Source organism: Chiroxiphia lanceolata, chromosome 19 (assembly GCF_009829145.1).
Source record: "Chiroxiphia lanceolata isolate bChiLan1 chromosome 19, bChiLan1.pri, whole genome shotgun sequence".
In the NCBI taxonomy this organism is placed as follows: domain Eukaryota; kingdom Metazoa; phylum Chordata; class Aves; order Passeriformes; family Pipridae; genus Chiroxiphia; species Chiroxiphia lanceolata.
In genome coordinates this window covers 10,289,576-10,302,259 of record NC_045655.1, presented here as the reverse complement: position 1 = coordinate 10,302,259, position 12,684 = coordinate 10,289,576, and the positions used below count along the sequence as shown (strand labels likewise).

The 12,684-nt window shown below is 50.8% G+C and overlaps 1 protein-coding gene across 1 annotated transcript in view; it reads right to left on the bottom strand.

Moving 5' to 3' along the window:
• The window catches only part of MAP2K6 (mitogen-activated protein kinase kinase 6), a 53,490-nt gene extending 47,489 nt beyond the window's left edge, over positions 1-6,001 (bottom strand). Inside the window, exon 1 of the mRNA XM_032706416.1 lies at positions 5,846-6,001. Within this exon, the coding sequence (XP_032562307.1) occupies positions 5,846-5,861 (16 nt within the window). The 5' untranslated portion in view covers positions 5,862-6,001. The remainder of the gene's footprint in view (positions 1-5,845) is intronic.
• Positions 6,002-12,684: the final 6,683 nt, after the last annotated feature.

Sequence of the window (12,684 nt, the reverse complement as noted above, 5' to 3'; positions counted from 1 at the left end):
TTGGAAAACAAAAGCAGAAAAAGCCCCAAGTTTTTGCGCAACGAGCAGATAATGGAAATTGCACTGAATGGCCTTCACCACTTTGCCACCGCAGATCATAATATCTGTCATGGCACAGCTCCAGGCTCCTGGATCTGCCTTCCTGCTAACACTGCTCTAGCTGATAATGCTAATCCCTTAAACTATTCCCAGACAGGCCCTAAGGAAGGGAGTTAAGTAACTCTACAGGTAATGAAACAGATTTTTTTTTTTTTAATTATAGCTCCGTTCATGTCTAAAATTAAAACAACAGTCCTGCAATTTATCCAGGCACTGGAGACTGACTCAACACTCCACACAATAATGCTGCTGGTGGCCAAGCTGCCAACTCCAATGCACACCAAAATAGTCCCCCAAAACACGAGTGAATGCAGCAAGGGACACCTGTGTGCTCAGGTGAGTCATTCTCACTCAGAAGTACCTGTGCCACCCGCTGCCATCAAAGCTGAGACCTGCCCAGCACGTGAAGTGCTCCACTCCACTTTGCCTTTGGAGCTGGAGCAGGAGCAGCCCTGTGGGCAGGCTGAGCATCAGGAATGCAAGTTCATGGGGTGAAGGCATGGAACCCCACAGGGAAGGGTTGGGAATCCTGACCAGGACCGGGCTGTGGTCCTCCAAGTGCATTTGCAGGCTAGCCCCACTCCTGTGCTAGCAGAACTCCCATACTGGTCTTCTTTCTTCCAGCTTAAAAAAGGGATCAGAGCTTTTCTCAGGTGTGTTGGTTTTCGATCCTTTTCTCAGAGGCTTCTATAGGTGTTGCTACAGCTCTTTTCAGCAGTAGAAAACGGACAAGTGACAACAAACACAGGTACTGTTTGGGGGAAAAAAGGCAACTTTTCAGTCACCTTGTGTATTTGCAACTACAGGACCCAGAACTTGCAAACCTGTGTCCCAGTAATGCCAGTGCTCTGGGAGGAATGAGGTGTCTCATCTCCCTAAATTACTCCTGTGGATTTAATTGAGCATCATTTGCTTCACCTTAGCAGCTTGTGTGTGTGTCACAGGAGGGAACTCACCCCGAAGGAACCTCGGAGTCTTTGGTGACTGAGGTAACAAAGCAGCAGCACTTGGTGTGGCAGCGAGGAGAAAACAGCTCTTTGCTCCTTTTTCCCTGCAACTTATCACTTTTATTGCTATAATTGCTTCTACAGTTTAAGGTTTTCAGTGCTTGTGTGCTGTCCCTGCCAAGCACTGGGGAGGTGCTGCCCTGACCAGCACGTTGCTGCTGTCGTGACATGTCAGGATATGGGGACAGGGCACCCTAAAAACGCCTCCTTAGGGCTCTGCAGGGGTGCAGGCAGCAAAACACAGCGAGTGCAGGGGCCCAGCCAGGTGTCTCAGCTCCCCAGGCACAGCAGTGATTTGGTTTATGCCAAACATCATCTCCAGCCAAAAACTCTCTGCCCCAACCAGCTGGTTTTCCCTCTTCCCCTGCTGGTTAATTCCTCCAGCCTGGCATTGCACGAGGCTTTTAAACCTCTTTATAAACATTTGCCCCCTCTCAACCCAAAGCAGGTCCACAGGCACTCCCATCCCTGCAGCAGAGCAGGCAGCACACGCAACAGAGCGAAGCTAATTCAACAGGGTATCCTTAAAAAAAAATAAAAAATTAAAAATAAATCAACAACTCCAACTGAAATCGGCTGTTTGCTGCTAGTCCAGGCTTTGCTAGGCTTGCACCTGGCTGACCATGCTCCCTGTGCCCTTGCCAGGTCCTGTGTCATGGGAGTGAGTGTGTGAGTGGGGAGAAGCTGAGGTGGTGCTGACGAGGCAAAATGCACATTGCACAACCCACAGGAGCTGCTCACGGGTTAATCTTACACCAGCAACAACCTGCCACCTACCTAGGATTTAAAAAAACAACAACTACCACCGTTTAGCCTCTACATCTGCTCCACTGAGACTTCTAGCTGAGGGGTAGGGGGGGGGGAAGAAAAAAAAAGAGTGTTTCACATAAAACTGTAATATTTTGAATAGGTGCAGGGCCTGTGGTCAAAGTCCAGAGGGTACACACTCAGCCAGCATCACGTGGGACGTGCTGCTCATAATTTCAGTCTTCCCTTTGCAGCTCAAGCACAGAAAACTGCATTTGAAACCACAAAGTCGAAGATCAACGGGCAGCAATATTTAGCTTGAGCATCGCTCCTTTCCATGTACTATTTCTGAATCAGTGCCTAATGGGAACTGCTGCCCCTCCCCTTTCCTTCTTCCAGTGGAGAAATCTGCATATTTGCAGGTGGCTTCTCCAGTGTGGGATTCTCCAGGGAGTGATTCCCCCCGTCACAAGGAATTTGGGAGACTCTTGGATACATCTGCTGCCACCAGAGTTCAGATTTACAGCCCCAAACTATGCTTAGCTTGTCATTTATATGGACTTCTGCTTTTGTTTCCCCCCTCTTCCAAAACCATATCCTATTAGTCATGACAGCCAAAAGGGCCCTGTTTGGGCAGCAATTCAACTTCTCCTGAGCTCCCATCAGCATCAAGTCCCACTTGTCTGTCACCTCTGAAGGTGAGGAACAGGCTGCAGGGACCTGCTGTGCCCAGGGAATTTTGCTATGGATTGCTCCATCCAACAAAAGAAAAATATCATTTTGCAACTTAGGGAATGAAGGCAGGAACGAGCACGTGGTGAAAGGCAGATTTGACCTGTATTTTATATTTTGATGGACTCTTGGGGAGCCCTTCAGGGTCCAGGTAACGTGGCTGAGAACTACGATCACAATGCTGGAGGCATCTGCTCATTCCTACCATGGAAGGGCACCGAATAAAACTGTTGCTTCTGAATTGCAGGGGGAGTTTTGACCTTTGCAGCCCATGCTGTGGTTGTGCAGGAGGCAGATCAGCTCTGCTTGCTCAGGTGGCACAGGTAGGGTCCCCCTGAACTAGGTGAGATTCCTTGCAGGGAATAAGCCTCGTGGAGGAACAACCCTCCTGCTCACATGTTCCCCTGACAAGCTGCATCAAAAAAAAAAAAACCCCAAAAAAAAAACCCATTAATCTCTGGCAAATTCTCAGAACAACTTTGGAAAGGATTCAAAGCAGGGAGAGGGTTCAGCAGCTGGCTGGGGCTCTGGGCTGTATTTTAGAGAGCTGACGAGGAACCTCCTGTGCAGCACATGAAAGCTGATCCCGAAACGCAGATTATGCCTCCCTTAATTCATCCCAAAGAACGACACCTCTGGTGCAAAGCCCCGGAGCTGAAACCCCTTCCCGAGCAAAACCTCGGCCTGAACAGCTGAACTTGGAAAAGTTATCCGTGTAAGGAATTCCAGCTCAGACACTGGGATTGCAGAGCGCGGGACGGATGGAAAAGGGACTCAAGAATGATGCCATTCATTGGGATCGTGTTTTGTGGGTTGGCTACTCCTGTTTTCCCTTTTTCCTGGTGCCAAGCAGGACGGGGAAGGACAGGGCTGGGGAGCACAGAGGTTGAGCAGCCCCTGGAGAGGGTGGGCTGCAGGGCCACCAGCACAGGTCTCTGCCTGTCACCAGCTCTGCACACTTAAGTTTTCCCACCCTGAGGCTTTTTTGGGGACCCCCAGGCAGCAGCTGCCCCCCTGCCCCTCTGAGGGTCTCCCAGGGACCCCCCAGCCAGGGGCAGAGTGCTGTGGGTATCACCAGGTCCAACCCTGCATTATCAAACTTCCTTGGCTCTTTCTGTCGGAAACTTTTACAATTCCCTGCTTGGCTGGAAAAGATGACTGCAGCAAACCCAAATTAGGAATAAATTATACAACAACTTTACATTTTTCTTACAAAGGAAAACTGTGTGGCAAGAGCTGTGCAAGCACCTCCTTCCCCATGTCCTCCCTGCAAGGATTACTGGGAGAGGCCACTGACTTCACAGATGGCTTATTTAAATAAATAAATAAATAAATAAATAAATAAATGCAACAAGAGGCAGCCCCAAAACCCAGTCTGGGACCTGCTCCCACTGGGCCATGTGCTGCCTCTCACCCTCCCCAATCCCAAATATGTGCGAGGGCTGCAGGATGCAGGGAGAGCCAAGCTGCAACATCCAATCCAAGCATTTAAAAGGCTCCAAAAGCTGCATCTGTGTGGCTGCTCGCTGACATATGGGCATCTATTTTCACAATGAATGGCCGGAGCAACTCCTCCTTAAACCTCTCCGCCTGCTCTTGCAGGGGCTGTTGCGTTCCCACAGCATTTTTGCAATATTAAATTCTCCACCTCCTCCCCCCTCCCTTGCAGGACACAAGGCAGAGCCGCTCCGGAATAACCACCGAGTTAAACGCGAAGAGCGAGCGCTCGCCACCACGCTGGCAAAAATAAATCACTGCTGTCCCCTTCCCAAACCTCCCTCCCGCTGCCTCCGGGGGGCCGGGCCCCTTTCTGCCCTCCTGCAGCTCCCAAATGCTTCATTTCTGCCCTTTTGCAGCCTCCAAGTGCTCGATTCCTGCAGCTCTCAAATTTTCAACTTCTGCCCTTCTGCACCTCCCAAATGCCCCAATTCCTGCCCTTTGTGCAGCTGCTCAATGCTCCGTTTCTGCAGCTTCCAAATTCCCCAATTTCTGGCCCTTTTGCACCTCAACTTCTTTTTGCATTCTCAACTTGTGCCCCTCTGCAGCTCCTAAACGTTCCATTCCTGCAGCTCCAAAACGCTCCGTTCCTGCAGCTCCCAACGTTCCATTCCTGCCTTTCTGCAGCTCCCAAATGCCCAATTCCTGCCCTTTTGCATCTCCTAAACTCTCAATTTCCACCCTTTTGCGAGTTCTAAATTCTCAACTTCTGCCCTTCTGCAGCTCCTAAGCGCTCCGTTCCTGCAGCTCCTAAACGCTCCATTCCTGCCTTTCTGCAGCTCCCGGATCCCCAATTCCTGCCTTTCTGCACCTCCCGAATGCTCCATTCCTGCCTTTTTGCACGCTCCGAGCGTCCTGGTGTGACAAACCCCCGCTGCTGCCTCTGACCAAAAGTTACCAAATATTAAAAGGGGGGGGGGGGGGGGGGGGAAGAGAGGAATGGGTGGAAAATGATCTCAGCCCTGGCACGAGAACAATACTTTCCCATGGAAACATAGGTATATATTTAATTCCTGGTAACTCCACTCCAGTTTCACCTTTCATCTCCTCCGCGGACTTGTCTCAAAGTTTGCTTTAACCCCGCACCGAGCGCGGCTGCAGCTGCTCCTCCAACACCCCCTTTCCCTGTGCGCCGGCCGTGCCAAAGGCGGCCAGGGCTCGGTAATCCCGGGAGCGGATCCCGGCTGGAGCCAGCGCGGGGCTGCTGCGGCGCAAGGGAGCAGGAAATGCGGCGGGAGCTGCACCGGGAGCTGCACCCCCGGGACACGCGGGCGTGCAAACACGCGTGCACCCGCACACTCACATGCACCCGCACGCTCACATGCACACGCACACGCGATTGCACACGCACACGCGATTGCACACTCATGCACACGCACATGCGATTGCACACTCATGCACACGCACATGCGATTGCACACTCATGCACACGCACACGCGATTGCACACTCATGCACACGCACACGCGATTGCACACTCATGCACACGCACATGCGACTGCACACTCATGCACACGCACATGCAATTGCACGCTCACATGCCCCCGCAGCCGGCGCCGCACCCCCGAGCTCTGCGGGCGTGCAAACCCCCCGTGCACCCGCACTCGCACCCGCACTTGCAGCCGCTCCTGCACATGCGATTGCAGCGGCTCCCGCACTCGCGATTGCGGTGCACATGCGAAGGCGCACAGCCCCGCACACGCACACGCCCGTGCAATTGCAGCCGGCCGAGGTCCCGCCGCCGCCCCCGCAGCCCTCGCTCACCTCGGGGCTGAGACATTGTCCCCCGCCTGGCCTGGGGGGAAGGGCGCGCACAAAGACTTCCCCCGTGCGGCTCCTCCAAAAGGGGCGAGTTGCCCGAACAAAGATGCGGCGCTGCGGCCCCGCTGTCCGCGGCCAGCCCCCGCCTGCAGCGGGGCGGCGGTGGCGGCGGGGCCCGCGGGGCTGGGCCGTGCCCGGGCCGGGGGTCCCTGCGCGGGGCCGGCGCGGCTGCACCTACATGATGGGCCGGGGCGGCCGCCCCGGCCTCGGAGCGGCGGGGGCGCGCACTGCGCGTGCGCCGCGGCCGCGCTGCCTCCTGGGGGCTGTAGTTCCGCTGTGCCCCCGCCATGGCCGGCAGGGGGGGCGAGAGGGGGGGCCTGGGGGGGCGGGAGGGGTTCGACCCGCTCCAAACCACGGCCCTATTTTCTGCTTCAAAACATCCCTTTTCTCCGGCTCTTCCTTCAATTTTTTTCTTTTTTTTCCTTTTTTCTTTTCTTTGTGTTTGTTTTTATTTTTTCATTTATTCTTTTTTCTTTTCTTTCGTTTTTCTTATATCTTTTTTCTTTTTTCCTTTTTCTTTTTTATTTTCTTTCTTTTTTCTTATTTCTTTTTTCTTTTACTTCTTTTTCTTTTCTATTTTACTTCTTTTTTCTTTTCTCTTTTATTTCTTTTTTCTTGTTTCTTTTTTTATTTCTTTCATTTTTCCTTTTTTCTTTTTTTTATTTTTTATCTTTTTCTTTTATTTCTTTTTCTTGTTTCTTTCTTTTGTTCTTTTTTCTTTCTTTTTTCTTTTTCTTTGTTTTCTTTTTTATTTTTCTTCTTTTCCCTTTTTTCTATTTTTCTTTTTTCCTTTTTTCTTTTTTCTTTTTTCTTTTTTCTTCTTCTTTTTTCTTTTTTCTTCTTTCTTCCTTTTTCTTTTTTCTTCTTCTTTTTTCTTATTTCTTTTTCTTTTTTCTTCTTCTTTTTTCTTTTTTGTTTTTTGTTTTTTTTGTTTTTTTTACTTTTTTCTTTTTTTTGCTTTTTGCTTTTTTCTTTTATTTTTTCTTTTCTTTCCAGAATCTTGCTTTTGCATTCCCTCAGAACCGGGACCTAATTCCTGAAGGTGTAATACAAGGAAGAGTTGAAGAGAATTATTAATTTCTTATTTCTAATCACTGATGGTTCCATTAAAGGTTTTGGCTGATACATAGTTGAACGAGGCGGAATCACCAGTTTTAATGTATTATTCCATAGTGTGGAAATGGATATATTTCCCATTTATTTTCTCATGGATATAAGGTATAAAATCCAGTGAAAAGGTTGCATGGAGAGCATGGCTGGGAGTGCAAGCAGTGCTGCCACCTCTTCCTCGGGCTGGAAAATGTGTATTATAACTGATTTTGATACCACACCTCCATTTCCCAGCTGGCCCCAGGCAGTGAAATCACACTGGTCTGGCCTTGCCATTTTTAGCTGCAAGGACCAGATTCTGAAGGAGGATTCAACCCTCAATTAGGGACCTGTGTGCAATTTCCCACTCTTCAGAGGCTCTCAGGGATGAGGGAAATGCGCTGCTGTACATGGTCCTTCCCACCAAACTTCCAGCTAGAGCAAATCCTCACAGTCAAGCAATAAAACCCCAAAATGAAAGGGTTGTGATGGAAATGCTGACAGACCCTTAACTGACACATCACCAGTGCCAGCCTTGCCACTCAGTGCCCGTGAGCTGAACCAGCATCGGGGCAGGATCCCCGTGGGGAGCCAGAGCCCTTGTCCTAGGAAGTTGTGCTGCAAGGCTCTGGTTTTTCATTGGATTTTATGGCGCTTCTAAAAAATTTTGTTGGTCAAACTTGCATGCAGGGATGCTCCTTTGGGTTTTCTTGAGGCTTTTGGGTGACCATTGGAAGATCACCCGTTGAATGTCATCAAAACCCAGTTGCTTTCATAGAATTGCAGCCAAGGGATACCATGAGTTGGAAGGGACCCACAAGGATCATCCAGTTCACCTCCTGACCCTGCACAGGACACCCCCAAAAAACTCACCATGTGCCCCAGAGGATCATCCAAACCCTCCTGGAGCTCTGGCAGCCTTGGGGCTGTGCCCACTGCCCTGGGGAGCCTGGGCAGTGCCCAACCAGCCTGTGGGGGAAGAATCTTTTGCTGAGATCCAACCTGACCCTGCCCTCACACAGCTTCAAGGATGCTGTGGAGGATGGTGTGCTGGTCCTCCACAGTTTCCTGGAGCTCTGCCATGTCCCCTGCTGGCTGCCAGGTGCCATCAGGTGCCCTGGGATGTCCCTGTCACACGGACTGCACAGCAAACCCCATGTCCCACCAGGAGCACCCAGCAAAGAGCATAATGGTGATTTTAGCTTTGTTTTTGATGTTTTCACCAATCCCCCTTCCCAAAGCTGTGCAAGGATCCGGGATCCCACTGCAGTGCTGCCTTCCTCAGTGTTAGGGCACCCCCGTACAGTGCCCTGCTAATGCCAAGGGGAATTTTCTCCCAACTTTCACGGGTTTAGGCTGCTCTGGGACCTGCAGAGGCTTGTCCTTCTCGTGTGTGCTGCTCAGTGGTTCGTGTGTGCAGGGTTGGAGGGTGTGTGAAGCTCGGCCAGAGGACAAGTCCTGACAGGCTGCAGCAGGACCAGGAAGTGCAGGGGGAGGCAGGGGCACATCCCCCCCAAATTGGGGGGCTTCCCCCAGGGTGTGAGGGCTGCAGCCTTCCCCAGTCCCTGCAGGATGCCTTGCCTTGCCCTGGAGCCGAGCAGGGACGTGGGTGGGTGACACACATAGGTAGGACTGGACTTGAGATCATCCCAGTGCTGTGATCTGGTACTGTCAGCTCTGAGTCATAGAGTGGTTTGGGTTGGAGAGTATCTTTAAAGGGCATCTAGTCCAACCCAAACCATGGGCAGGGACACCTTCCACTAGCCCAGGTAGGAGAAATCCATCCAGCCTGGCCCTGAATTCTTCCAGGGATGGGGCAGCCACAGCTTCTCTGGGCAACCTGTGCCAGTCTCTTGCCGCACTCATTGTAAAAAATCTCTTCCAAATATCTAAATCATGTGCTACCAAGTCACTTCATTACCTTTACTGTTCACAGCTGCTCCAGCACAATGCCCTGCCTGTTTAGGTTTCCCTTGTCAGACCTTTTTCTTACTAAAATCTACATTCTGCAGAGAACGTGACCAGATCTCCTTTGTCCAGATGGGATTTCATGTCCAGGGAAAGGGAAGTGAAAGGGGAAGGGGAAGGAAAAGGAGAAAGAGAAAGGGAAGGGGAAGGGGAAAGGGAAGAAGAAGGGGAAGGGGAAGGGAAAAGGGAAGAGGAAGGGGAAGAGAAAAGCAGAAGAAGAAGGGGAAAGGGAAAGGGAAGAGGAGTTACTGCAGGGGGAATCCATATGGCTGAACAAAGAGATCCAACTTCTACATTTGGGTCTGGCCATAACTTTTTCCTCCAGTGCTTACTCCCTGTCTACAGTCCTTCGAATTTCCTGCATGTTCTGTTTTATTTATTCCTCCTTCCAGCTCGCTCCTGCATTGCTAAGGAACGAATTTGCTGCAGAGAAATTGGACAAACACGCTGTGCTTTCAGGGCCCTACTGAAAAAAATCTCCTCTCTGCGCCTGCAAACAGGAGATTTGCACCCAAATATGTGTTTGTTTTAGGCACAACATGGTTTCCAGCACTTGCTTTGATCAGGGCGCTTGGAAGCTGAGCCGGGTCACGCGTTGGGTTTGTCCAGGGAAAAAACAATTAGAGGCTTCAGTGTCAGTGTTTGTGTGAACGCTCACTCGGGGGGAATTAATCCCAGGGCTCTGTCCACAAACAACAGCAAGTCCCAAACTGTCCTGCTTCGCTCCTGCAGGACCATTCTCAGAGGTTGTTTCTGTATCTCAGTTCATTACACCTCGGTGGGGAGAGGGGTGTTTTCCCCCTGTCCATCTAAGAATTGTTCGGAAAATTCAGATGCTGGTCCTCTGTGGTTTATAACTGTTGTAATCACAGATCATGGGGAACAGAAGCAAAACTGGTGTCCCAACACCTGTGGTACCTCTTTGTGCATCCTTGAACATCAAGACCAGGCTTTTGGGCTCAAATCAGGGGTTTCCCAGCGTGTCACACAGTGTGGAGGTGCCCTGGCTGTTGCTCTGAAGCTGTCGTGTGTTTTGGGTGACAGCCCTGTGCAGGGTCAAACAGAAGTCCTGGTGCCTGGGAAATGGGATCTTCCAAAACCAATACCTTTCACAAATGAAGAAATCAAGCAGAGGAGCTTGGTGAGCCAACTTCCACGGAGCAGGAGGTGGGATAGGCTCCAGCAGGACCTCTGCAAGAGGGAGCCAGGGGCTATTTCAGGTCTCTTCAGTCCTGCTTTGTGTTTTGTTTGGGTTATGGTGCTTCCAGCCATCACCTCCCCTCATGGGAATGGGAGCTGTGGGGAAGGAAGGATATTGTGGGACAAGCACAGCGAGGGTTTGGCTTGGTGTGTCCTGTGAGGGTGACAACAGCTTTTGGAGACAACAGGCAAGGCAATGACATTGCCGAGTGTGATCCCATCCCCTGGGCAGTATCCTGTGAGATTTCCCACTGTTTTTTAGCTGAGACAGTGGTCACTCCCCACAGACCATGGGGACAGTCAAACGCCAGCCATTCCCTGATGCTCCCGAGGTGCAGAGGCCTCACACTGAAGCTGAAAATTAAAAATAGTAGGAATAAGCACACTGAAGGCTCTGCCTGCTGTGGGGCAGCAGACAAGGCAGGACTCTCTGCTGCAAAAGACTGCAGGAAGTTTTCCAACACACGAGGGACCAGCTGGGAAAAGGGATGCTCCCGAAGGATGTCTGGGGAAGGAGCCTGAAGAAAAGCCAAAGCAAACAGAGGGTGCAGATGCCGGGGAGGAGAATTCGACCGGGGGAGAGAGGAGGTGAGAAACAATGAGCTGTCCTGAGCATGAGCCGCTCATGGGAGCAGAGACCATCTGCTCCTCAGGGGCTGAATGGGTGATATCCTGCATTCCTTTGTTCCCCGGGTTACAGGGAATTGCAGGCTGCGGGCATTTAAAGCCAAACACAGTCCCCGAGAGTTCAGCCGCAGCTTACCTTTTGTCTGAATTTCCTCAATCTCCTCCTCCTCCAGCCCTTAGCTCCCTGCACGTTTTTCCACCTCCGAGTAGGTGGATGAAAGCCCAGGAGGACGTCGCAGTTCTCAGAAGTTAAACAAACTCTGCCACCCCGGGTGGGATGTTGGTAAACAAGGTGGGATGTTTGTAAATTCGTTTTTGTAGCTTTAGCTGGAAAGGTGGGGAACTGGGAGAGGATAAAATAACCCAAGAAGTACACACAGCTCATGAAAGAGGAAGAGGCTAGTAAATAAAAATCACTTTCAGGTTAATGGTATTAAGGTCTCAGAGACATAAATCAGGCTGGATAACAACGATGAGTTGAGCACACCCTTCCAGGAGGGGCGAGAGTGATGATGGTGTCTGTTAACCCAAAGAAGAGGGACAGAGGTGGAGGTGGAGAGCCAGGTAGGATTTGTTACATTTTTAGAAAAATATGAATACCATACACAGATGAACTAAAGCAGCCTCATACCTCTGGAAATCATTGACTTGGGGGCTGGGAGAAAAGGTGTTTTTATACAGCCTGTCTTACATTGCTTGTCCCCCCTTGTGAGCCTTGCAGCCCTGCTCTTGGGGATGGTTTTGTCTCTTGCAAAAAGCCTGAAATTTTTACCAGACACGTATTATGTGGTCACCCTTTTGCTGTGCTGCTGCACAGAGATGTCCATGCAGAAAACCCCCCTCGAAGGTGCCACCCCTCTGTCACCTGTTGGGGTTGGGGCTGTCAGGAAGGGGCAGAGTCACAACTGCTTTTTCCTTGGCTGCTGCTGTGGGTTTTAATGCCACAAATATTGCTGGGGTTTTTTTTACTGTTTGTATTTCCTCCTCTCTGCACTCCCTGCATCTCTCTTTGTGTACAATAGATTCTCTGTTTACTTTGGTGCAGTAATGGACCCAAGTGCATCCTTCAGGCTCCTGGGAGCACTTAGTCCAGACTTCAGTCGCAGCCCTTTTGTGTTTGCTGCATTTGCAGGGCTGGCTCTGGGTCACATCCCCAGCCTGATGTTGTGCCACGGGCTCCCTGTTCATGGCCCTGTGACTGCTCAGCTTTGCCAGGGGCAGCTGGAGGCTTCAATATCTTTTAGGGTCAGATCCATCACCTTTAGTCCCCATGGTCTTAAGATTTGCAGGCCTCTCGCCAGGCATTGTTTGAATGCCCGGTGATTTCATCCCGAAGACAGGAGCAATAAAGGACATTCAGAGTTTCCTAAATTCTGCCCAGTCATCCATGTCCCAGCCCTTTCACAAGGCTGAGTGCAGCGCCACATGTGCTGCTCTGAGGGATTTTTAAATTACTCCATCAAGGTTCCTCTGAAGTCAAGGCATCTTTAAATCACATTCAGGACCAGCCAGACCCTGTTTGGGGAGGGATCCTCCCTCCTTCCCAGGAAGGTAAAGGTGGGAGCAGGACCCCAATGAGCCAGAGTTGAAGCTCCCAGCCCCGTGGCATCACTGGGTGACACTGCATGGGTCACTGGTGGCTGGGTGGAGGTTTGGGATCAACAGTCCCTCATTCCTGGATGACATAAGTATTTGGGATTTTGGGGAGAGGGCTTCACCTTGGGGCGCTGCTCTGCACTTTAGACTTTGTTTCTCACTGTTTTTCCCCCCCAGTTCCTTCCCTCCACCTTTTTTCTTCCAGCAAAATGAGTTACAGGCTCATTCAACAACACAATTAAGGGTTTAATCGCAAACTGCTCATTGCTCTGGATCCCCATGGATGCAGATCCATGTCCACA